General features: G+C 48.2%; 9 protein-coding genes across 9 annotated transcripts; 4 read left to right on the top strand and 5 right to left on the bottom strand.

The window, feature by feature from the left end:
• Positions 1-45: 45 nt before the first annotated feature.
• Positions 46-2,164, bottom strand: BU24DRAFT_416073 (uncharacterized protein). The gene has a single exon (XM_033526359.1). The coding sequence runs from the start codon at positions 2,117-2,119 to the stop codon at positions 158-160; it is 1,962 nt and encodes a 653-aa protein (XP_033388705.1). The 5' UTR covers positions 2,120-2,164; the 3' UTR covers positions 46-157.
• A 1,022-nt stretch (positions 2,165-3,186) lies between these two features.
• Positions 3,187-4,381, top strand: BU24DRAFT_352 (uncharacterized protein). The gene is made up of 2 exons (XM_033523711.1): positions 3,187-4,248; positions 4,305-4,381. The coding sequence occupies exon 1, from the start codon at positions 3,446-3,448 to the stop codon at positions 4,070-4,072; it is 627 nt and encodes a 208-aa protein (XP_033388704.1). The 5' UTR covers positions 3,187-3,445; the 3' UTR covers positions 4,073-4,248; positions 4,305-4,381.
• A 106-nt stretch (positions 4,382-4,487) lies between these two features.
• BU24DRAFT_382221 (phosphoinositide phosphatase-like protein) lies at positions 4,488-7,005 on the bottom strand. The gene is made up of 3 exons (XM_033524760.1): positions 6,651-7,005; positions 4,862-6,597; positions 4,488-4,807 (listed from the first exon to the last, which is right to left on the bottom strand). The coding sequence occupies exons 1-3, from the start codon at positions 6,853-6,855 to the stop codon at positions 4,634-4,636; spliced, it is 2,115 nt and encodes a 704-aa protein (XP_033388703.1). The 5' UTR covers positions 6,856-7,005; the 3' UTR covers positions 4,488-4,633.
• A 294-nt stretch (positions 7,006-7,299) lies between these two features.
• On the top strand, positions 7,300-8,183 carry BU24DRAFT_456447 (ras-domain-containing protein; the record flags this gene model as incomplete). Its single annotated transcript, XM_033531438.1, has 5 exons — positions 7,300-7,372; positions 7,429-7,448; positions 7,504-7,530; positions 7,585-7,776; positions 7,833-8,183. The coding sequence occupies 5 exons, from the start codon at positions 7,300-7,302 to the stop codon at positions 8,181-8,183; spliced, it is 663 nt and encodes a 220-aa protein (XP_033388702.1).
• Positions 8,184-8,423: 240 nt separating this feature from the next.
• BU24DRAFT_416069 (uncharacterized protein) lies at positions 8,424-9,490 on the bottom strand. Its single transcript, XM_033526358.1, has 2 exons — positions 8,801-9,490; positions 8,424-8,743 (listed from the first exon to the last, which is right to left on the bottom strand). The coding sequence occupies exons 1-2, from the start codon at positions 9,205-9,207 to the stop codon at positions 8,593-8,595; spliced, it is 558 nt and encodes a 185-aa protein (XP_033388701.1). The 5' UTR covers positions 9,208-9,490; the 3' UTR covers positions 8,424-8,592.
• A 3,772-nt stretch (positions 9,491-13,262) lies between these two features.
• BU24DRAFT_316530 (uncharacterized protein) lies at positions 13,263-14,033 on the bottom strand (the record flags this gene model as incomplete). The annotated part of the gene is made up of 2 exons (XM_033522882.1): positions 13,263-13,531; positions 13,595-14,033. Coding segments are annotated over 2 exons (708 nt in total), but the record flags the coding sequence as incomplete, so codon positions are not given.
• Positions 14,034-14,419: 386 nt separating this feature from the next.
• BU24DRAFT_416067 (uncharacterized protein) lies at positions 14,420-16,126 on the bottom strand. Its single transcript, XM_033526357.1, has 2 exons — positions 15,258-16,126; positions 14,420-15,196 (listed from the first exon to the last, which is right to left on the bottom strand). The coding sequence occupies exons 1-2, from the start codon at positions 15,961-15,963 to the stop codon at positions 14,628-14,630; spliced, it is 1,275 nt and encodes a 424-aa protein (XP_033388699.1). The 5' UTR covers positions 15,964-16,126; the 3' UTR covers positions 14,420-14,627.
• Positions 16,127-17,438: 1,312 nt separating this feature from the next.
• Positions 17,439-18,161, top strand: BU24DRAFT_469146 (uncharacterized protein; the record flags this gene model as incomplete). Its single annotated transcript, XM_033532591.1, has 1 exon — positions 17,439-18,161. The coding sequence occupies one exon, from the start codon at positions 17,439-17,441 to the stop codon at positions 18,159-18,161; it is 723 nt and encodes a 240-aa protein (XP_033388698.1).
• Positions 18,162-22,986: 4,825 nt separating this feature from the next.
• On the top strand, positions 22,987-23,817 carry BU24DRAFT_339661 (isochorismatase hydrolase-like protein; the record flags this gene model as incomplete). The annotated part of the gene is made up of 3 exons (XM_033523194.1): positions 22,987-23,050; positions 23,104-23,365; positions 23,418-23,817. 3 exons carry the CDS (start codon positions 22,987-22,989, stop codon positions 23,815-23,817), a joined length of 726 nt encoding a protein of 241 aa, XP_033388697.1.
• Positions 23,818-23,950: the final 133 nt, after the last annotated feature.

The following is a 23,950-nucleotide window of genomic DNA, read 5'->3' as shown; positions in this document are numbered from 1 at the left end:
TTCATTTTCCTCACGTTATTGAACATCTGTGTCTTTGAACATGTTTGACTGTTGAAAAGAAAACTCATTTTATAAGCTACACGTACAGCTACATATGGCACAAAAGAAAAGCCTGTTCGAAAGTCTTGTGAGAATGCACCGAGTCTAGTCCTAGAATCTAATCAACCAATAAACTCTGTAACCGAGCCTCTGTGCCAATGACGTCCAAAGCTTGTCGGACCTCGAGCACTCTCCTTGCATCACTTAACCAGTCTTTACTTAGAACCTTAGCCCAACCCTGGAGACCATTGATCTCTCGGGCAGCGGCATCCAGGTCGCCCTCCTCGAGCAAAACTTCAGTTCGGGCAAGGATGGCTTCAACGTCTTGGCCCACGGCAAGGCCTGACTTCTTGAAGAGAACCTTGGACATGGCGAGGGAAGCAATGTGGGATGCGACGCCTGCATCTTCCGGTAGAAGAGCGGCCTTGCGAACCTCGTGAGCGACACGTCGGAAACGGTCGATGAGCTGTGCAGAATTGGGAATACCACGCTGGTATGCGGCGGGGTTGATGCTGGCGATAGCAGCGCTCACAACCGGATCGTCGGCAGCAATCTCCTTCAAGGCAGCAAGCTCACCAGTGAAAGGCTTAGGGACAACTTGATTCTCGAGAGCGGCCTTGACTGACTCAACCGCAACGACCATGTGTTGCGTCTTGAGGTTAGCCTCAATGACCGAATTCCACTCAGCAGTGAGCTTCTCCAGCTCAGCAACGGAAGAGGAAAGCTCGTTTAACCTGCCGAGACGGCCTTCACGCTCTTGCTCGACTTGTTTTCGAACAGAGGCGGAGAAGGCCTTCTGGAGGGCGATGCTCTGCTCAATAAGTTCATTCTTCAAGCGTTGCTCGTAAACATTATGGGCAGCGTCGAGCTCGGATTGAAGCTTCTCCTTGTAAGTTGCTGATAGGCGCTCACGTTCGTTCTCGTACTCCTCCTTCCAATGGGTCTCCTGGTCGTGCATTTGCACATCCAAACGGCGCACGAGTTCCTTCGCCGCTGAGTCGAATTCGCTATGCGCAGCCTTGATCTGTTCCTCCGCTGACTTTTGAGTACTTTCCTTGAGCAAATTGATGTCTGCGACCACCTTGGACAGCTCAGACTTGGCCTTGTTTAGAGCGGAATCGTACTTGTTTCCGTGGGATTCGTCAGCATTGATGGCGGTAATGATGTCGTTTACAATCTTAACGACGTCTTGAACAACGGGCTCGCTGGCAGAGGGAACGCTAAGATGATCAAGCTGGGTGATAGGGGTCGAAGCCGTAGCGGTAGGGGTAGTCGCAGCCTTAGACTCGGCCTTTGCCTTTGAGGAACCCTTGGGGAGCAAATCATGCGAGGATGATTCGGTAGGTTTCTCCTTATGTCCCGCCTCCTTCTTGCTCTCTTGAGCACCCTTAGAAGCAGAACCAGCAGCGCTCGTTTGTGGGTCTACTGGTTTGCTTTCCTTGACTGCGCTAACGTGGGGACCCTTACCAGCGAGATCGCTACCGCTTGCCTCCGCTGGTCTCGACGAGAGTCCGGACTTGCCAGGAATTGTAACTTTGTTTTCGCCTGACACCTGGGGATGTAGTCGAGGCTGTCCAGCCCGCCCAGGGAAGCGTTTCCTAAATTCACGCTCCTCGAAATAGCCAACCGCATCCTCGCCAAAAGGAACAAATTCGGTGAAGAAGTCGTGGAAGTTATCAGACACCAGTGAATAGTAGACTCCTCCGGCATAACCAAGGGTCGACAGAAGAATCAATTGGAATAAGAATCGGCGGATACGTCGCTTCTTCTTCGGCTTCGGGGCCTGAACTGGGTCGGGGGCTACGCTGGCAGATCCAGGACCAGTCGGGGGAGTAGTCGCGGGTTGCTCGACCGGAGCGGTACGGGAGGAAGAGGTTGTCTGGACAGTAGACGACTTGGAGATGCCATCAGATACAGTTGGGTTTGATGGAGGGACTGTTGGCGCAGGGTTAGGGATGGCGGTCTCGCCAGGTTTTTTCTCATCGGCGTAGAAGCGTTGAGCAACGCGCCATTGCGGACGAGCGGCAGGCGCAATTGACCGCAGCGCTGGCCGGGCCCTCAAAATAGAGGCGCGCAACATGATGAGCGGACCCCGGATATGAACGATGGCAATTGCGGATGGGGATGAACGGTTGTTGATATGTCGTCGGACAGCTTCATGAAGGCTTGCATCGTCAGTGTGCACGGACCAACAACTCAATGGTGTGGTGGTTATCAGCTTCGGCGCAGATCGGATGTTCATTCGTCCATTCGTCCATTCGCAGCGACACCTTTGACTTTGACATAGGTTAGGTAGGTAAACATCAACTTGAACAGCGATGCCAGAACGATGGTTTCTACTGAGATCTAATTTCGCTGACTTGATGTTCGGATGGCGTTACACTTCCCATCGCTCACCTACGACTCCAGAGCGCCAAGTTTAGGTACCCATTTGAGGGCGGCGCGTTGATCAGGGACAAAATGTAGAGTCTCATTTAACTATCGATCCATCATATCTAGATAATTACTTCTTCGGTAACTTGATCACACATACACCATACAAAGCCTTCTAAGATACAGTAGCGCCAAGGCCACATTGTATATGGTCACGCGAGGATTTGTATGTATACCCAAAAACCTAGGTACCTAGGTACAGTGGGTTGGCCCCCTCCTAGTATTCCATGCCCACGACAGTGTATTCGCAAGGCTATGTTGCGAGGAATCAAGACTGTCTCCAGTGTACTCAAATAGATACTGTAGGTTTCGAAGACAAATGAAGCTAGCAGGTGGCCAGCCCGACGTGCCAACCCTCTGTACCTACGCGTATTGTCATCTACGGTACACGGTGTTGAACATGGTGAATGCCACGTAAAGGACCGGACACCCAAGATCCATCGATAGCGGTCCATCAAGGAGCTTTGATCATAATTCCTAACTATGTACCTACATAGGCTAGGTACCTAGGGTGATAGGTAGTAGTTCCTTGTGCCTGACGTTCGCCAGCTGCAGGAAGACGAGCACAAGACGATGTTTTGATGTGGAACAAACCATACACAGCCACGTTCACCACACCATCCGTTGCCACATCCCTTCCGCCATCCTGCCATACGTCATCTCCATATGACTCTACTTCGGTACTCGTGCGCGCGTGTGTGGATGTAGTAATGTACATGTCCACTAGGCAACAATATCCAGCATGTGAACACCACCTTCAACGATATCTAATTCACGATCCAGCACTCTCCCTCCCTTTCCTGCATTAGTACTGCGTCTTGGATACAACTATTCGTTTCCGTACCCGCCTTTTCTCTGAAGAAGATCTTTCAAGATAATCTCAGTATCTTCATCTGTGTTCATTCTTGCAGCCGCGGCTTACTTTTGACGACCTTCGCGGCCTATATCGGGAATCTCGATATCTCAACTCAGCATGACCAGTGTATCAGCAGACCAGCAACCCAATAATCTTTCCCCATCACTAGCCTTATCAACTTCAGACCTCTGCGGTCCACCACTCCAAAAACGACGTCTCTACGAATCTCGCAATCACCCAGACGGCGAACGAAGAAGAACCCTTCTCAAGTTTCAACCCAGTCTGTGTCAACGAAAAGCCTGGTCTGCCTCACTAGGCAGCAAAGCGGGGGCCTTCCAGCATCGGCAAACAAATCGTATCGAGCTCCATCAGAGTACATGTCTTATCCTCAACGAGAGCTGCACCAACAGCACCGAATCAGACCTATGGATATTGCCAGATTTCGAAGAATGGGAAACGGAAGGGGATGCCTGCGATGTCCTCACAGCATCTCAAAAGGAGTCCAGCAGATCTGAGCGTACGCCCTTGGAGTTGACCCCGCTCGTCCAAAGGGCAGTCAGGTCTAACCGCGAGCGCCTGAAACGCAAGCTCGAGGGCGATGGGTGGGATTTCGTTGGTGGCAAATACGGAGAAGATATCCCCCCGGTTGCACCGTACGGTAACCAGGTCCTCCACGAAGGCGAGCGCCTGGATGAGGAGTTCGATGTCGTGGTCCTGCCCCTTCCTCTCATCTCTGTTTCTTAATGTCATAATTAGCGTGCCACCACCCTCTTCACAACAACTCATTACATTGTCTTTTCGATACGATGCTAGCGAAGCAACATGGGCCAAAGCTTTTCATGGTTGAGATCTGGTTGGGGGTTCATTCTCCTTGGACCGCAGAGTAATTGTCTTTTGTTTGGTGTTTTGATGATACCCAGGTACATGTACTACAACCGCTGTAACGTCCCTAAGTGTATAACCTTCCTTGCTTCAGGAACTGACGAGGTTGGATTTTTCAACCGGGATTCCACGCCGCTTGTAAGAGAGCGTTTTGATTTCTGTCGGAAAGGTGTTCTCAGAGAGAAGTGGCAATCGAGATGTAATTCGGTGGGAAGATAGAGTATGGCGTTCCCAAGAATTAACTAATGGCATACGGTGTACATACTTGGTTATTGATGTAGAAATTGGCTTAAATTGATGTCTTAAGAAAGATATCGTCATTACAAGATGTTCTCGCTATCGGCAACACAAGCAACGTGACCTGCGTCTACTCGTACATCGCTAGCCATGCTAAATACTAGACTAGGTCTAAATGGAATAAAATTACTCAATCCTCTTCTTGCCCTCCTCTAAGTATGCCACTCTTGCATCACTCTTGCCACGCTCATGTTTTGTACCAACAAGTGACCCGACAACAGGATTGTGTTGCACATGTGATAAGGCATCTTGCATTGATTCAATTGCCCATGGGAGGCGGTTAAGTCTGGGCCAGTTCACCTGTGATTCGTTAGCGAGAGTGACTGGAGATTGATAAGGGGATATGCTTCTTACGTAAAGAGTGCCGTTGGCAGCGATGAAGTGGCCACAGGCAGCTGCGAGACCAAGACAAACGAACATGAGGAGGCGGAAAGGCCAAACGGTAGCATCTTCTCCACGGCGGGTGAAGCTACCCACAAAGATGAGAAATACACTTGCAGCGAAGATATATGGAATAGACTGAATGAAGATAGGCCTTCGATCTGCGAAGAGATATTGGCTTCCGATCCCGGAGCCGGCAGGAAGATAAGCGCCCAAGAATAGATCGAATGCGTCTTGGCGTGGACCATCCATAAAGTTGTTAAGAAAGTAGCGTGTGATCGAATTATTGAGATCTTGCAATGCACCAGCCTTGGTACGATTGCCTGTACGTGTGAAGTCAGTCTTCAGAGCACCCGTCCCTGAGTATGAACGTGAGACAACGTCTGCGTTGTCTGCCCAAACATTGCGGAAAAGAGATTCGAAAGCCTCGTCATCGGATGCATTCTCGCCCTCGCGCAAGAGTCCTAGGTCGATCAACATGCGAGAAAGAATAAAACGACCAAGCATGCTCTGAACGACATTTGTACGATCTAGGCAATCCATGCAATTAGTTCGCACGACGGCTGTCTGGTGCTTCCTGACCTCCACACGTCCTGTATCCCCTGGCATGTCCACACCTCGGAAGTACCCATGCTGGCGGATTGGTTCCTCCAACTGATTCAATAGAAGTTTTGCTCGGTCCCACCGCAGCCCCTTTGTTTCGCTGTGGAAGTCGAAGTATACATAGTGAATGCGATCGTAAGACGTCTGTGCTTGTTCGGGCTCAATTATGTGGAATTTCTCCGAGGTGACATTGTCACCTTGAGCGTTCTCTGCTGGCGAAGATACCAGTACCTTGACCATCTGTTCATACGCCTCCTTGACTCGTTGCTCTCGACCTTTCTGATTGACAAGGTTGACTAGCCAATTGTCTCCGTAAAGTCGGATCTGCTCAGCGAAATGCTTCTTAGCTGGCGTCACGGCACTCTCTATGCCCCTTATCTGCAATTTTGGTGTATATTTCAAAGTGTTGATTTCCGCCCAGTAGACAGGCACGCTTCCTCTTGTTTGCACATAGGCAAGCACTTGGACCTCCTTGCCTGCATTCCCTCCCACAGATCCATTCTGTTGTCCACCTGCGAAACCGCCCGTCACGCCGGAGGCATGGTCGTTCAGAATAATCGTCTGCTCAGTCTCGTTGAAGTTTGACACATTCCCGTTCTCATCAATACCGCGGGAGAAGTATCGTGTGCCTGCTTTCAATCGAGACCTCCTTGTGATGAGAATGAACGTGAGGGGGTTTCCTTTTATTGACGTATTCTTGATTTCCATCATTCCAAACATGACTGGCAGAATGTAGGGATCTACCTCGGGCTGCTGACCACTCGAATGCCTGCCATATCCACCACTTAGCCCACCTCGAAAGTCGATCAAATCTGTTTGGATGAAACGGTTCCAGAAGAACCGATCATCGGCCCTTTTCCAGAGTGGAATCGCTGGATCAAGATGTGCTTGTCGCTGGAAGCTGTTCGTAATATCAAAAGAGTACGAGAAGTACAGAGGTGACGTTTTCAGTAGACCCTTGAGCAGTGTAAGGTAGGAATCTTCATCGGCATCGTGCAGCGGGCGCTCTCGCAATGGTAGGAATTCGGTCGTGATGACTTTGTAGATCATGTGGCCTTTGATTCTACCCATGGGCTGTGCCTTGGTTATAACAATTATGTACTTATCTGCTAACATGTCAGCAGTGCTGTCCCAGCCGTCTGAAGTTTGTCTCTTGTACCTAGGCGGAGCTTAATGATACCCAAGATACCAGCAACGCTCGAGACTCTTTTAGAGCCCAATAATTTCCCATCGTGGAGGCGAATGTCACCGGACGGGCGGTCCACTACGAGTGTTGGTGCGGAGGGGGATGAGGGTGAAGAGAAAGCATAGTGCGACGGCGACGAGTGAACGTTGATATCACGGTATGGGAGCACAGCAGCCATTGTCACGGATTCTCCAGACGATTGATCGAGGATCTTGGATGTAGGACCTCCGATGAGGCTAGTGTTACAGGCGTATATAAGTACTCGCAAAGACGGATAGATGGAAGCGAAAGTGCAACGGAGGATCGGCCAACGATGAAAGTCGTCGAGTGTTGTCGCAATCTGTTTTCTCCCAAACGGACGGGAAGACATGACGAAACGGGAGTCCGTGCGCCCAGTGCCAAGCCCCTGGAATCGTCACGCTCTACCTTTGAACCATCCAACCCGTATCTGTAGACCTGCCTAAACACCTTCCACTCCGCCCAGATCGATCCACTTGTTCAAGAAGATCACGCTGTAAGGCTCGAGCCTCCTATCAACATAAGATTCGCTCTCCAGTGAGCCCCTCAGCACATCCGATCATCCCCTCAACTGCGGCCGCGTCACCCGCATCCAGTTGTTATCATGTCCGCAAGAGTACAACAAGGCGGTCGGCCTGGAGGATCTCGATTTGCACAGTTTAAATTAGTTCTCCTCGGTAAGGATGGCGGTACTCGAGATGCTACTTCAGTTCTGTTGCTAATGCCACTCTAGGAGAATCCGCTGTTGGCAAGGTGCGAGTCCGAAGACCAAGGCAGCCGTAGATATATAAACTAATCGCGCATGCAGTCGTCCCTAGTCCTCCGTTTCGTTAAAGTGAGAGGTACTCCAACTCTAACTCCAGGACTGGTGTGCTAATATTGTCGGCAGGACCAATTCGATGACTACCGGGAGTCTACCATCGGAGCCGCTTTCCTGACCCAGACCATCGCTCTCGATGAATCCACGACCGTCAAATTCGAGATCTGGGATACTGCAGGACAGGAGCGTTACAAGTCTCTGGCCCCAATGTACTACAGAAACGCAAACTGCGCTGTAGTCGTCTATGATATTACTCAAGCCGTGCGTATCACGACTTCCGAGAAGTGCGAGTGGATGTATACTGATCTAAAGAACAGTCGTCCCTGGATAAGGCAAAGGCCTGGGTGAAGGAGCTTCAACGTCAAGCTAATGAGAACATAATCATTGCCCTTGCCGGGAACAAGCTCGATCTCGTAACCGAGTCACCCGACAAGCGCGCAATTCCCACCGCCGACGCCGAACAGTACGCCAGGGAAGCCGGACTGCTTTTCTTCGAGACCTCTGCAAAGACCAGCGAAAATGTGCGAGACCTGTTTACCGCGATCGCAAAGAAGTTGCCACTCGACCAGGCAGGTCCAAGAAATTTGCGACCCGGTCAACAACGACAGGGAGTCAATCTCAGGCCGGAAGCCAATCAAACCCAAGGACCTGGAGGCTGCAACTGCTAGGCTTATCATAGCCAATTCTCAACGTACCGAGAAGAAAATAGCAGAAACATCCCAGCCATCACAATCCGAGAGCAGTAGTTTGCGACAGATATAGACTGCTACGTGGCAGGCTAGTATCATTTGTGTTACACGTCTGGCCTTTTCTAACCGTGGGCATTGTAAGGTCTTGCTTGGAGTATAGGTTCTTTACTTTATGGCACTGTTTTTTTAAGAGATGATATTCGAGGCTACTCGACAATTAATTCCTCATAATGACCGCCTTTCCTTTCGTATTCCCCCCAGTGTATACATCTTAAGCGCGCCATCCCCCGCCGCTGCCAGTCTATGATTATTTTGTTTGTTAATTTACAGTCTCGTATCTACCACTATCCGGAACAGTGCAAGTCTCGTCTAGCGTACGTTGCAATTTTCATGGATCCCAACTGGCAATTGCAGACTTGATTGGAAATTGCCATTCAGCAGTTCTGGTGTACAATTTACCACCTTCAACCTTGGTCACGTTGCCACCTTCTCCTTCTTTCCAGTACGTGCCTTGTGGGGCGAAGCCGATAATCCATGCCCTATGACAATGTTAGTAAACGGCTGTCGACGACGATTGGGGCTGGAGCTAGACCTACCGATCCTCAACGACATGCCAGTCTCTCTTGATCTCTAGTTGCCCGTCATTTAGTCTGAATTTGGCGCCCCTTCCTTCGCACGAAGAAAAGAGCGGTTTGTAGATAGTGCCGTTGAGAAGGCAGTTCAGAGCTAGCGTAAAGTCGGGTCGCGGATCAATGAAGTAGAACTTGACGTAATTTGCAGTCGATGCGGTGCCATTGTCGGCAACAAAGGCCACGAAATCCCTCACAGTGAAAATCGCTAAAGGTTCTGGACTGGCCGCTGCGGTAGATGTAGAAAGGGGAATAGATGTAGAAGCTGGGTGGAAAGTAAGGGTGGTTGGTGATGGTGGTTCAGGTCGAAGCTGCGGAGCCGCTGAAGTAAAGAGGGCAAGGGAGAAGATCGAAAGAAGTAGTGTGAACTGCATTCTGATTCGCAAGCCCCAAAAGGCAGAAGGATGCGAACGGCCGTGTTTATGAATGTGGACAATTGATCTCTAAAATAGAGAGATGAGAGGTCTGATGAGATTTCAATACTCAGACAACTGAGATCAATTATACAATATCCTCGAGATTTATACTTTTCAGCTTCCAAATGATCCTTTCTGTGATCCGTCAGCTTGCGTGTTGTTCACCGCCGCGATTCTTCTCAAGGGAACACCATTTGCACTATCCACGAGGTTGGGAAGTATGTTTGCTCGTGGTACTATGCCAAAAGGGCTTCCAGTGGTTCACGATCGCCCTTGCAGGTGGCCGCAATACCGTAACGAGCGCCGCATCTCGCCTCACGTCGGTTCGCCTTGCAGCAATTACCATGGACACAGCGTGGCGGCTGAAAATATTGGCATGTCGGCCGTTTGCTGATTTAGAAACATAGCGAAGAATCGTTCAAGAGCGTTGAGGTGGCGTGGCGGATAGTGTGACAATGTTCGCAGAGACTGGTTGCGACAGCTTCGTGAACTGGTAACGGCAAAGTTCCAGATTGTCTAGTGGGCTATTGATCGTTACTAGCAGACTGACGATCGAATGGTAACATCAAACAGTCGTATGAATCCATGTTCCGATGTGAAGATTTGAGCGTGTCTGCGTTGTTATCCTGCAACAACTATTCCCTGATATCAAGCAAGCCAGTAGATTATATCGGGAAACATGGTCAAAATTGGCTAGCACGGTGACTGCTGGATCAAGTCAAGATTGCCAGAACGGGACGAGAAACGTGAGAGAAACATGTTTTGGCGACCGTTGCATTCCTAGAAGGAATAATTGAGACGGACCCTATGTAGCACAAGGAGTGCACAAGACCGTTTGCTATGTGATCGGTGGTAAACTGGGCTGGGCCTACCAACAACTGATTTGCTCGTGAGATTCCATGAACTCGTGTATGTCATTGGAGAGAACATGAATAGGCTCAAAGTGACGGTGTGAAAGGCTAGTTGGCGTGACGGCTGCATTGTCTTGAAGAACGGTCTACTAGCATTCGTCTCTTCACGCTGTGTCGCCAAACATAAGACCTCAAGCTTGCTAGAAGGGATATTACCCTGGCGTCTCGATTCATCATCACTAAAGCCACAATTTCCAAGCTATTGACATATAAGAACACCACTACTCTTTCGGCTTGATCTGCTCCTCTGTGCAACGGGCGTGCAACCCTTGGCTCTGTTAGAGCTGTCCTATCATTGTGACACAGGCGATCGAGGACGATGCCAACGATACTCCGTACTCAGGTTGTTTCTAGTGGCAAAATTATAGTAAACCATACTATGACAATGATTCTACTTTATGGTCTAACAAGATATCTGAATCCGGAACAAGTGTGGGAGGTGACCAAAACCAATGCAATGTGCCTTTCGAATTCTCTGTCCTGTGATCTGAGTTATACCCAGTAGTAAACTCGCAGTGAAGGCAACCACGGCTAATAAGACTCCCCTATATGCAGCGATATTGCCATTTGACGTGTCTTAGATTGGCGAGGATTCAAGACAACTGACGCCCGGGGGCTGTTGGAGGTTGGAGGAGAAGGTTGTATACACCGTCGTTACCTAACGGCCATTGTTCAGCCTGACCGGCAGCGATACCGTTGATTTGCGGAATGCAAGCTTTGTCCACCGAAATCACCTCTGGCCAGCAGTGTTACTGGCCTAGGTCTGCGATCGAACATGGTACCTGTAGCGCAGCCATAAGCATCTAATCGTCGTCTGCATGCGACAACTGGCTGGGGGCATGTTCAGAACCCTTTCCTCAGATATTTCCCATCCTAATGAAATTATCAAGCATATCTATATTGAGCCGTGTCGCTTTGATCTTCTAGAAGTTTACTTTTTAGGACTCTTGTTAATGGCCTTTCCAGATTCTCAGAAAATGCGATTTGCAGTAGTTCAATTCATATTTGGGCGTCGCATCTCAACACAAACTCGCACGAGATGGAATGCATTCATGAAAGAAAGACTAAGAGTCTTTGTGATACCGTAGAAAGAAGATTTTGCTCGAGAGCCCTAGTGAATCACCAACGTGGTCATCGTCGATCCTCGTAGATGATGTATAATCAAAGTACAGAGCACACTTGAAAGATCATTCGCAATGGGGAGCAATGGGATTGAACCATCGACCTCTGTTTTATATTTTGATTCGAACAGAACTTGGTTTAAACATATTAGCCATATTCAAGTTCAACGGAACAGAGGTTGGCTAGAGATATTAGCATGCTCCTAATCAGAGGCATCCTGGACTTGCGAACCGCCGAGGAACAGGTCATTCCTCAATTCGGAAGTAAGCGGCCAGAGTATAAGGAGCAGAATCCTGACCATATCAAGGTGATGACGTCTGACATTCGTCTCGCAAACCAATCGTTTTCTACGGCGGTAATGATCCACATTTTTGCGTCGTTCCCACCAAGATGTTGGGAATTTTGCGTGACAAAACGCTTCAATGAGTCGTACAATTGCTTTCCCTTGAAAGGAATCGCCGCTCTGTAGAGCGATTCAGCAAGATCAAGACGTTCCCAATTTTGGAGATCGAAAGCGTCTACTGGAGGTAGAATGACTCCGTGGAAGGTTCTAAGTACCGCATATCGATGGCGCTCGTGTACTCTTCTCGCATTCTCTCCACTATATGGAACACAACGGTGCAATTGCGGAGCATTTGACAGATGTGAGCAAGCAGGAACAATTGACCTGGAAGATTAGCTATCAATCGGCTGTTTGCTTAGGAAAAGTACGATGGTGTTTGTAGAGCCAGTACCGCGCAGTTGCATAATCGATGGAGGTGAGAGCCATAAACTGTTCGATACTTTCTTTCCGATATGTCCATTGATCCTCTGGCCTACCAGAGCCAAAGCTTCACCAGGGTGTACGGCACATGGGGCAATTTAGTGTGTCTTTCATCTCAGCGAGTCAGATGAGGCGAAGCAAACAACAGTGACCTATGAAATGACCACAGGGAATGTTGATGACCTTGCAACAAGGATCAATCATCTCCATTTCTAGATTGATCGACCCATACAGTTCCCGGCAGACCATGCATTCCGAGTTGCCCACCGATGGGTCAGCGAAGACCACATGGTGAATTAGAAAGTGCTGGGCACCACGCGGGACGTCACAGCTGCTACAGCTACCATTGAAAGGTGAGGTGTGGTTGAGACCAGACATTTGAAACGTGAATATGTTCGCTAGACTTGTTTTGGCTCTTCCAAGTGACCTAATAGTTGTGATAGAGTGCCTAGGAAAGCTCAGTGCAATTTCTGTGTACTCAAATGGTGTCCACGAGCTCCACATCTATTATGAATACTATGTTGTGAATTCACAATGCTCACCATGATGTATGAAGAGTGCTTGAAAAAACAAGACAGTGGTGGGCTAGAACCTATAAACAATGGTTACAGACTCGGTCGACGCATGCTGAGATGAATTGGTCTCGAGGCCGAAAAAATTACAGAACTAGTTTGTACTTACAACAACTCATGCCTGGGCTCGCAGAGCTTGATGCATTATTCTATCGATAGTTTCTATCACGTGTTGACTCATTTGTAGTAGGGAGAATCACAGGCACGACCTGCAATGGTGGATAGGTAGAAAACATAGATATCTGACACAGTTAATTCGCCTCTAGAGTAGGTGGACGATGCCTCGGTCCCTCTCGACTGCCCTGATCGATCTATCCTTCTACACGCGATTCCCGAGTAGCCTTGCCTATTCTTCTACACTCAACTATACCTGCTGTGACTTAGAAAGGAACACCTACGAGAAGTTCACTTATGCCTGCAATGCTACCCAAACACGATCTGGGTGGATCTGTTGTTTTTTTAAATTTTGCGCGAATGTAAAATCGCAACCTATGTTGTCTCTGGGCCTATGAGGTATTACTAATGATCCAGCCATCCTGGTTTGATTCGTTGACGTAGAATAATACTGGGAAATGATCATTGTTGTACACTTTGATGGGTGGTTGGTTCACTTTCGTCCACCGCTGACTGAACTACCACACTTTTACCTGCAATCTCAGCTAATATCCTTGCCTGCAGTGCCCTCATTTCCTGATCCAAGTCCGCCCACCCGTGCGAGTCCACAACCAGGAAGTGTGTCTCTTTCATAACCCTTTTCAACTTGATACAGACTAACGTAGTGAATAGTAGGTACCCTAGACACGTATCCCAACTCAACCACTTCGATTTGGGGCGCCCTGTCTCGCGAATGAATCGTAATGCGGCGTGCAGAACAGCTATAAGGTTCGGGGAACCATCTCTTGGGTCGATAATTTCTTCTGGAAGAACGGCATTGGGCATCGAAGAAGGCAGATTGAAAACTTTGTGTTGTTGTTTACGGAAGACCCATGTTGCATATGCCCTTTGAATCTCGGCCTCGATCACAGTGCAGTCTGCTTCATATTCATTTCGGTCGTTGTAGATGGGGAGGTTCAGATATTGGTCGTAGTAGGGAAAGCATAAGGCACCCATCTCCATCTCAATCGATGTACGGGTTGCGAGAGTAAGGGCATTAATCCCATCCCAGTGGTATAGTCCAGTCGAGCAAACGGGACATTGCGATCGCGAGGGGTCGAGACGCGTACAATGCCAGACAAAACAGTTATAGTGGATCCAGTGGCCGCAAGGTGATAGTGGGAGGAACGTGCTGTGATCGTGGGTGAAATCCGACGTGCATTTACACACTGGACATGCTTCGGCAAGGAAAGGCTTATCGTGAAGTTGTAAATTTTGCATCAGTAGGTTATCGACGTACTTTAGTAGTGGATCAAGTATTTGTATTGGCTTTGTGGGTGATTCGACTAGTACCGAGGCGGGATGGCCAGCGCTTTGCATTGTTACTGGCAGGATTGTACCTGAACAAACTTGATGACAAGCTTCTGGGCTGTTGGTAGTCTTGGAGTGAGTTACTCTCTTCTGCCTCCGCAATGTCTTTATGCAGTGTAGGCTGACTGGCCTAGGAATGGGATCCGTGTCTCGGAGACTACTGAGTAAAATAGGCACAGCGAAATGGCTTTTCGGTGGCGGGGGAGAGAGAAGTAGGGGAGAGAATGTGATGGATTAAGTTGTGGGGAGCGGTGGTGCTCACAGCGGAAATTATAGATATAGAAAGGCCTCTGCGAGGTCAAACAACGTGCAATAAAAAAAGAAGTGAATTTGAATCTATGTTTTTGAGGTGAATCTACAATAGTAGCCTGGCGCCTGGTGAATCCGAAGTTTGATCAAGTGAACACCGTTCGTCCTATCCTTAACGAAAAGCAATTCCCATCACCCCATGTCCCAATCACGAACGAAGTTAAAATATACCCGGACAAGCAAGTCGAACCGTTACGGAAAGCTACAACCAGGACGAAAACTTTCCGTACGCTGCGACTAGTCGTCTATGACATTTTCGATGTAGAAAAGAACCTTCTTGCAGATTGGGCAAGTGTTGCGCACCTCACGACGATCCACCCATCCAATAGATCGTACAGCCATTGGAATATCTTTCGCTTTCATGCTATCCATTTTTTGGGCACTTAATCGGATCATGGCGTCCTCCGGCGCAGTCGTGTCAACTTCATCCAGCTTATCCGTCAGTCCCAAGAAAGTTCTTCGCAAGGAGACCATATATCTGGGAGCAGGCTCTGACTGTGGGAGACCGCTCTCCGAATCCGATGAATCGAGATGATGGACTTTTTGGAACCTATGAGGGTTTTTGATCTCATAATGTGTAGAGCCAATGTTGTGCTCACCAATACGGACATCTTCGGTTACGACATCGCAAGTGGATGACTCTGGGTGCACAACTGTAAGTGTTTGCTGCAAATTACTCGGTGTGTTGGTGGCAGTGCTTGGTACAGCGCCTGAGCTCTTGCGCCTAAGCTGAAGATAAGCGTCATAAACTTCATACAACACAACAGCCAGGAGTTCTTCGTTACTATCGTTATTCGCCTTCACTCCTGGAATCAGTTAGTCAAGTGGTACTGAAGGGATTTGTGGATATCAATTCGGGTACCGAACCTTTTCTCTGCAAGTTATCGATCCTCTCTCTTTCTTGATCGTCGGCCATGGAAGGTGCCATAAGATATGCGAACGAGGATCCATGAAGGGCGTCGAAGACGATCCCATTATCAAGGAAGTGTATCCTCACCACCTTTTCAGCTCTCGAAAATAATTGCACTATGGCCTCCACCCAGGGACCAAAGAGGTTTGATACCGATGGATGCCGTGAACGGAGCTCATGTGAGAGCAACCTGCAAATTCTTCGAATATGTTCCGATTGTGTGGCAAGCAACTGTTCCTGACCTGGTGCGGTGTCTACTCTTGAGTTCCAATATTCGATACGGCCAAAGGGATCTCTTCTTGGCCGTTGTAAGTCGATGAACTGGCGTATTTTGTCGGCAAAATCTGCGCCGCCGGATCCTGGTTCAAATGCGAGAGCCTTGAGATTAACAGTAAATTTTGGAGGCAACTTGAATAGGTCCTTCATACACTCTTGTCCGAAGGCGTGACCACATTTGAACATTACTGGAGATTCTGCGTTGTTCAATCCTGGATCCGATTCACCGTACTGTTTCCAGCAATGGGCACATTTGCGATCATTTTCTCTGAGAAGGTCCACGGAGGTCAACGCACCGCTTTCAATGGACTGGAAGAAATCTTCATGTGTTGCAAACGTATTCTTGTCTGCCCGAGGTGGGGAATACTTCTGCTGTGCTTCACTCATGACTCTGGTAATCAGCTATCCTGAGTGTCTAGCAGGACGAGACGGTGGAACGGTGAAGGCTGGAGGCAAGCCGCGGGTATTGTATCTGCGCAATCGTAAGCTTGGGTTCTTTATTCAAGTGACGCGATCGAATGGGACGATTTTTTTTTTTTGGATGACTAGGGAGAGGTCAGAAGGTGAGAGAGGGAAAGCGAAGTCGGTAGGTAATTATGAAATATAGTTGTTACACAGAAAACCCACACTAGTCCTATTTGGCATCACCCTCCACGCGTTTAATTGGCTCACGATGATCCAAATGAACGAACTGGGCGCGGTAGCCTTGGGCGAGCCTGGGGATGGCATGTTGCAGAGACCCATATCTGAGAGAAGGAGAGTAAGAACATCATGTTATTGTAAATTCTAACATATGCTGTGATTTGCGAATGGACTACTCTCGATTATAAGTGTGGAAAGCGAGAAGTCAAGAAGTCACACAACGAGGTAATATCCTCCACGTTTGGCTTCACTCAGGGACTTGATCTGTCCATACAGGCTAAATACTCAGGACTTTTATCTCCTGTAGAAGGCTTTCGGTTGTACGTGAACGTCTCTAGTGGTTGGGTTAAGCATCTACTTGTGGGATCATACTTCACTCGGTGCCGGAATCAGGTTGCCACCATCAACAATTTCATCTAAAACCATCCCCATCCTAGCAACCACGGTCACTAGATAAAAGGTCCCCAGGGCCTCCCGATCGTTAATCTGTTGAACCGCATGATGGCAGATTGAGCAATCGATTGCCACTAACCGGCTCCGAGATCTTGATAGGGTTGAGAGATAGGCGGGGCATGTTTTTCGTTTGATGCTTGCGCTCCACGTGTTAACCGAATAAAGTCGCCCCGATGAAGATGCCGACGTGGTCATGCTTTTAGGTAGTAGAATGAATTAGATTGATTTTGAGGAATTACCTATCATGTATTGGATCTAGAATTAGGAACAATTATTGGACACAACTATGTTGACACGACGAGATCTATGTGCAGCAGAGATGTTAGATATGTGATAAACATTCACAGAAAGGTTGCCGCGGAGAATCGAGACTAGTTATGATGGAAATAAACATATCGAGCCTTAAATTGACATGTATAATTGTTGCAGTGAATTTTATCATCAAGCACTACGAGCATCTGTACGGTGGTGCATGTGGGCATTGACACGTCCAAACGACAACCCTAGCACCACAGAATTGCAAACATATTCAACCGCTCCGTCATTTCACAAACTCAACGCCTAGATTCACTCGCCCCCTTACATGACGCTCATGTGACCTAAGTCATTATGGTTATAAAGTGCTTAAATTCCCACTAAAACACAATACGGCACAGAAGGTTTCTATTTCAAGGTCACTTAATTGAGCGTTATCTGAGTCAATAAACTTAGCTACGTACGTTGCTTCCATTAGGTCGTCTATTTTACCACCACTGAGATAGAGAAACATGCTTGACGAAGTCGAAATCCAATGCCGCTTGAAGCGAACCTCTCCAGTCCCCAACTGCACACTTCCCTTCAATGAGCAGGTCTGCCCCATATGTTTCGAGCCATACATACCAAAGAATGAGGTCTCGGCACATGTGGATCTTTCAAGCAAAGGCGCATCAGAGATCTCCGTTCGAGTCCGGAGCTGCTGGCCTGGCTCAACCTGCCGACATGCTTTTGGCCATAACTGCATTGAGGCCCACATTCGTAGTGCTGGTCCGTGGAGTAACAAGTGCCCAACATGCCGTGAGGAGTGGTTCCCAGAAGATGAAACTCCTCCATTTACTTCCACGGACGGTCGTATAGACAATGGCGGCGATAATCACGGTTCGCATTTCACTTCGAATCTTTCTTCACGAGATAATGCCAGAGATAAAGCCCCACTTTCCCTCGAGAATAAACCAAAGTTGAGCGATTCAAGCTGCAAAGAATCTGAAGCACCAAAAATTGACTTAGGTTGTGGAGGTTGTGTTGGTGGCGTTGGCAGGAATTTGATGAGGACGCCGATGGCTAACATGGAAGGGCTGTCAAACCGGGGTAAGGTGGCCCGCTCAGTTCAGTTCCTTGAACGCATACTTCTTACCTCAAACATCGATGACGATCATCCGTCCATTTCCTTTAGGGTCCAAGATGTCGAGTTAGCGATTGAAGCTCTGTGGCATGCGCTGGAATGCAGGGGATGATTCTCTCCCACATGTGCGCTGTTTGAATGATAGTTATGCAGTACAGAAAGCATGCTATTGAAAGCCGCAGAATCACTTGGGCATTCACATCATTACAAAACAGTGACCTAAATCCAATATTATAATTACAACAGTCGCTCTCTCCATTGCTCCTTTGTGATCGCACTAATGCCTGAACACGAAATCTTTCTTAACCATTGAGAGTATAGGAATGATCGGTTCAAATAGACTGGTAGAACAAATCTGGAATATCAAAACGACAAATTTATCTAAGCAGACGCCCCAAGTCAGAGATCAATGCCTAATCGTCCACCCGAAGCTGTGTTTCACAATTTTCTCACAAATCACACCGTCCCTGTCCCTCTATCTAGTCGGGCTAGATCTCCTTCATGCCGCTGTTCGATATGCTATGAGGTATTCAGTACATCCGGGTCAGAAAATGCACACCATGCATTTATCTCCGATAACATAGAGTATCCTGTGCGCATCACTGATTGTGGGTCATGTGCTCATGTTTTCGGCCACCAAGGTCTGGCGAGAGCCATGCGACAGAAGCGCTCTTATGCTCATCTCTGTTCGATATGTAGAGAAATCTGGTTTCCGCTACCACATTGTACGAGGAGCTTTCTAAATGAGCAGATAGAAGTGATGAGAACCCTTCTTCTCGGCGTCCATGCCTTCAATTCAGATCTCGATAAAATAGCGAAAGACCTTACAGAGTCTGATGTGAACGGCGCAGAAAGGTTGGTGAGCGTTCGTTCTACCACCTTGGAAATTTCCTCCAAAATCGATGAATTACTCACGTCAACGGAGGCAATCCAAATAACGCTGCAGACAAATAGGTACATATGAATTCTAAATCAATTTTGTATACAGATCGTCCTATTTCTGTGAAATCTTTTAAACCATCGCTAGTAATGAACATTGCGAGTGCTAACCTGACGGCAACGTATCTTGAAGACAGAACAAGAAAGAAAGCAATGATTCACACGACACAACACTACTCGTATCAAACACCACTTGTCATTTGGTTTTGTTTAGATGAATGTGAGCGCCTACCCTCTTTCGGTGACGGTTGATCGCCCCCCTGTCGCTCCGTGCCGAACGTCCTTTGCTGCTCTCCACGCTGCACAATACGCCTCATTATTCGTAGATGATAGGCATAGAAATGTCAACTTATCATTTTACAAGATGGGTTAGGAAGCTGGAGAACCTGAGATCGTGTTAGACAGCGTGAAAGTTAATATCGCAAGGATGTCGGCCGTGATGTTTTGTCGCATGTAATGCAACCGCCGATATCCATGTTCACATGCAACATCTTTCGTCACCTTGTCCAATCACTTGTCAAGTTGACGCACATGTGCGAAGCGCGAACCCAGTTCTGCATAGTGGCAGGTACAATACCATATTTCGTTAGGTGGATGAACGCATCTTGATGCGTGTCCTGGTCTGCACACCTTCTTAAGAAAGCCGCCCAGGCTGATCAGGTGCACTACGGAGGAAGATTAAGCTTATAGATCCTACAAGTATGTACCATACATCCTAACACTGCAACATTCCCGGATACCAGGGATCAAGGTTAAACGAGCGCGTACGCTAAGTTATTGCATTGCTAGCTCGTCTTTTCAGTGCGCATGTTAAGACTCGAGAAGGGGCGATAGCCGTTCGAGCCTTATTCATCTGGGGAAAACGGTCGCCGGTCATCTTAAGCTGCAGTTATAGACATGAAACAGGATCTCACCCGTCTTCTCCGATTGGCGACGGCTTCGCTCCAGCCTAGTGCAGCTGCGAATAATCGCCAATAGCTGCCGATTACAAGGTAGCTGTGGTTGATCAATAGTAATCGAAGAGTTTTTGGTCTCAACAAAATTAGAGAAGTCTGCATTCCAATTGTCGGAGTGAACGGCAGTGACTTGATCGGGTGCAGGTAGCCTTGGGAATCCGTTGGCACATTTATTCTTATTAGGGATAAAGCTCCACTTTGTAGAAAAATTGTATTGTGTATGCCACAGTCGTAGCATCTCCCATTCGCGAAAGTGTCTGAATAATCCCGCAGTTTTTCAACGGCGATCCGTCCAAGACAGGGGCCCAAGGATCAACCTCGCTTGTGAAGACCATGTCGAGAGGTAGTACTTGTACAAGTAGTCTAACTAATAGGTCCGTTGTACAAACACAGGCCCTTGTTATATACCTTGTCCCCTACAGATTCACGAATCCCACCTACGTAAGGCCTCGGCCAGCTTGGAAGAACAATCGAATTATACGACCTTGTTATTTTACTCATACCTACAGGGCGATCATCTATTGCATCTTGTCTAGGAACTGGCAGTGGGCATCTCGGTTATGAATCTAGAACCTGGGTAGATGTAACAACTTAGGTCCCGGGTTGTTTGTATGATCCTAATGCGAGCATTGAGGATTTGTCCAACCCGTCTATGCGATATATGGTATTTCCAGGAAATTGCCCGAGTGGAAATCTCGGACCTTGGAGGTACAATACTAGGCTCACAAGGAATGGTGGATTTGTCATGTCAAGCCAAGATAACGATTCGTCCTGGAAGGTGGAATTGTAATCGGTGGATGATGCGAAAAAAGTGTTTCTCCATTCATAGAACCATGATCATGTGCTTTCATTCCAGAATGCCTTGTCACTAGGCTTTGTTAATCGTCTAATATGCTAAACTTCAACGATGAATGCAGCAAGCACAGGGGATGTAAAAGAGTTAGAGAAGAGTATACTTGACAAGGCAAGGCGAAAGCACTCCTCGACACGTGCGGAATGCAGTGGCTTTGGGCTATATGGATAGTGTTGGAGGTATCGTCAAAGTACACTATGCTTGTGCCGCAATAATACTACATAGACATGTTCTACGAGGTTTTGGATTTAGCAGTACGTTTGGAAGTATGTACAGTCAGGTTAGAACACAACCGAACGCCAGCTCGTTCTGCCTAATGTCTTTTGGCCTAGCAGTTCGCCCCTAAACAACATCAGGCAACTTTCCTTGACAATCCATGCTGGGGCAAAGTAACGCTACCCAGACAACTCATGATAGAATTTTGGAGCAGCCCTGTCGTGCCTATACGTATTCATGGAGCCCATATATCCTGCGTGTTCCACTTCACCGTACGGACCGGTCAATTCGCTAGATGTCGTTTTCATTCACCATTCCCGCGCTTGATGCTTCGATACATTTCGTACAGCGCAAGAATGATTTGTCCGAGTGAATCGAATCCACGCTGAAAGATATGCTATGGGGACATAGCCCCTCGCTGCAGAAAACAATTAAAATTTTGGTGTCTGTCCATTCCCAATATGCAAGGACGGCATAGTAACGATGTTTACAACAATTTCAAGGAAGTCGATCCACTCTACAAAGATTCCGCCGAGATCGAACTCGGCCGGGACTATGACTTTGGCATTCTTATTGTGCCGAGGATATGGCTGTTAATTAATGGAAAGGTGGGGACGGTGAACAGACGACCTGGATATCTCGGAGGAGTCTGAGGTAACAATAGCGGTAACGCTTTCACCAGTTGTACCTGGACGTAACGTGCTTGTAAGTGCTGCCAACTTGGCAAATAGATTGCTGCCGCTATGGCTTGCTATTTACTCATGTTCTTGTTTTCTTATTCGTCAATGTGTATACCTATTTTTGAACCGTAAATACTGTTGCAATTGCAATTGACTGGCTATGCTACGGCAATTGCTCGAACTTCCTATGACGGCAGATTGTCCTGGTCTACGGCACGCTTCAGAAAATCTGGGGCGACCGGCCGCTTGCCGTTACGATACCCTCGTCCTCAAATCACCATAACGAAGTTCGTTCATCGCTCGGGACGATCGTCATCAAAATACTAGCAAGGCCTTAGTAATCTCTCCATCCCTGTGCAGATATATGAAAGTTCGATGAGTAAGATTAGTCCGTTGCTTATTTGCAGGAAGGGAACTGGGGTTTTCCCCCGACCACCCACCTCAAGCGAAACGCCACGCCCGCTACTCGAAAGTCAGCTGCAGCATGCGTTATGACCACACACTAATTACCTCGTATGTACTACATTGTGCTCGAGCGCAGCAGTTGTGGCTGCTTATCAAAAACCATATTGGGCAAACCTCGACTCTGGCTCCGATCCAGTGAGACCGCTCTCAATGCTTTTGTCGTGTGATTTCGGTTTCACGTTGCCATAGGTTGATCGTAATGACGGCCTAGATGAGAAGATACGGGAGCTAAAACTGCCGCAACGGCAGCCAGAAGGCGAGAGAATAAAGCGCATGCGACATAACCAATCGCTCGTGTCATGCATATTGCCTATTGAACACTGCAGTGGTTACTAATATCTTATTAGATGCTCAATTATCCACAGGACCAAATTCTTGCCCTAGTAAGGTTCCAGGAAGCATCTTTTGGCAGTAGGTAAGCCCGCATTGCTGCGTGCCATGGCATGCCATGGTAGGATGTGGATACGCAACCCAGAGCTTTCGGGCCAAGTGATCCAACAATCGTGAACCATGGTAGCCCGACCAAACCCATATCCTGGAGATTCAAACCCAGGTTTGTGAAGTGTGCCGGTGCCAAGCATCTGTAGCCTACAGTTGCTCGTGAAACACCCTCACTTGACGGGGCTACGGCAGTGGCCGTTGAGAATAGTGGAGGGCAAATTTGGACCGTCTAGACTAGGAACGGGCGAGTTTAGCGACTTCACGATCGTTGGCATGCAGTATAAAGAGGAGCGTGGTATCCTCTAGAATCGACACATCGCGGCCATCGACTTCAAGCCTCTCTTCTCATCAAACCACCTTTGACGACGACCTGAGACTACTTTCAACATGAAGTTTGGATCTACAATCGCACTTGTGGCCATGAGCCTCCTCAGCGCCGTTCGTGGTGATGGTAAGAGCAGTCACTTTCAAGTTTGATATACAAACGATCTGACAGCCATGCAGCTGTTCCGTGGGAGCGTCTTGACAAGAACAACTCCATGCTCTTGATTCTTGACCTACAAGTTGGACTTTACCAGCTCGCACGCGACTGGGATGCCACTCTCTTTCGTGACAATATCATGGCTCATGCTGAGCTCGGCAAGATCTTTGATCTTCCTGTTGTCCTGACCACCTCCGCCGACCAAGGTCCCAATGGTCCTCTCCCCAAGGAGATGATAGAGATGTACCCTGATGCACCTTTCATTCACCGCCAGGGTGAGGTTAAGTCAGTGTTATCCCGTCAACCTTAGCAATACGAAATGCTAATCGTACACCAGTGCCTGGGACAACAAAGAATTCCGTGACGCTATCAAAGCCACTGGCAAGAAGCAAATCATCGTGGCAGGTATCACTACCGACGTGTGCACCGCCTTCCTTGCTCTCTCTCTTCGTGCCGAGGGATATAGCGTCTTCGCCAACATTGAGGGATCTGGGACTACCACTGAGCTTATCAGGGATGCCTCAAACTCCCGCATGGAGAAGGCTGGTGTGCAGATGGTCTCTCTCTTCGCTATTGTCTGTGATCTCATGCGCGATTGGAGGGCCACTCCTGGCGCCAAAGAGATCCTGCCTTATCTTGACCGCTACATGCCTGTCTATGGCATGCTCGCTCGAGGCCACGCTGCCGCTGTCAACAATGGCACCCTGATTGATGGAGAATCCCAAATCGCCTTCTAGATTATGAGAAACCATGAACTATGACGTTGCAATTGGGCTAGCGGAAACTCCGACTCTTCCAGGAATAATAGAAGAGGAGCACCAGGAACAACTGCCTTCTGGTGAAACATTGGGAAGTTTTTTAGCAACATAC

This window comes from Aaosphaeria arxii (assembly GCF_010015735.1).
Source record: "Aaosphaeria arxii CBS 175.79 unplaced genomic scaffold BU24scaffold_1, whole genome shotgun sequence".
In the NCBI taxonomy this organism is placed as follows: Eukaryota; Fungi; Ascomycota; class Dothideomycetes; order Pleosporales; genus Aaosphaeria; species Aaosphaeria arxii.
The sequence above is the reverse complement of the archived record's forward strand: the minus strand, read 5'-3'. Positions and strand labels throughout refer to the sequence as shown.

What these genes read in the sequence shown, in the direction of transcription:
- BU24DRAFT_416073 (XM_033526359.1), bottom strand. Translation starts at nt 2,119, where the DNA reads ATGTTGCGCGCCTCTATTTTGAGGGCCCGGCCAGCGCTGCGGTCAATT.
- BU24DRAFT_352 (XM_033523711.1), top strand. Translation starts at nt 3,446, where the DNA reads ATGACCAGTGTATCAGCAGACCAGCAACCCAATAATCTTTCCCCATCA.
- BU24DRAFT_382221 (XM_033524760.1), bottom strand. Translation starts at nt 6,855, where the DNA reads ATGGCTGCTGTGCTCCCATACCGTGATATCAACGTTCACTCGTCGCCG. An exon ending in TATCATTAAGCTCCGCCTAG is followed by an intron (nt 6,598 to 6,650) that starts GTACAAGAGACA and finishes ACATGTTAGCAG; the next exon opens with ATAAGTACATAATTGTTATA. An exon ending in CTGCCAACGGCACTCTTTAC is followed by an intron (nt 4,808 to 4,861) that starts GTAAGAAGCATA and finishes AACGAATCACAG; the next exon opens with GTGAACTGGCCCAGACTTAA.
- BU24DRAFT_416069 (XM_033526358.1), bottom strand. Translation starts at nt 9,207, where the DNA reads ATGCAGTTCACACTACTTCTTTCGATCTTCTCCCTTGCCCTCTTTACT. An exon ending in TGGCATGTCGTTGAGGATCG is followed by an intron (nt 8,744 to 8,800) that starts GTAGGTCTAGCT and finishes ACATTGTCATAG; the next exon opens with GGCATGGATTATCGGCTTCG.
- BU24DRAFT_416067 (XM_033526357.1), bottom strand. Translation starts at nt 15,963, where the DNA reads ATGAGTGAAGCACAGCAGAAGTATTCCCCACCTCGGGCAGACAAGAAT. An exon ending in CGATAACTTGCAGAGAAAAG is followed by an intron (nt 15,197 to 15,257) that starts GTTCGGTACCCG and finishes AACTGATTCCAG; the next exon opens with GAGTGAAGGCGAATAACGAT.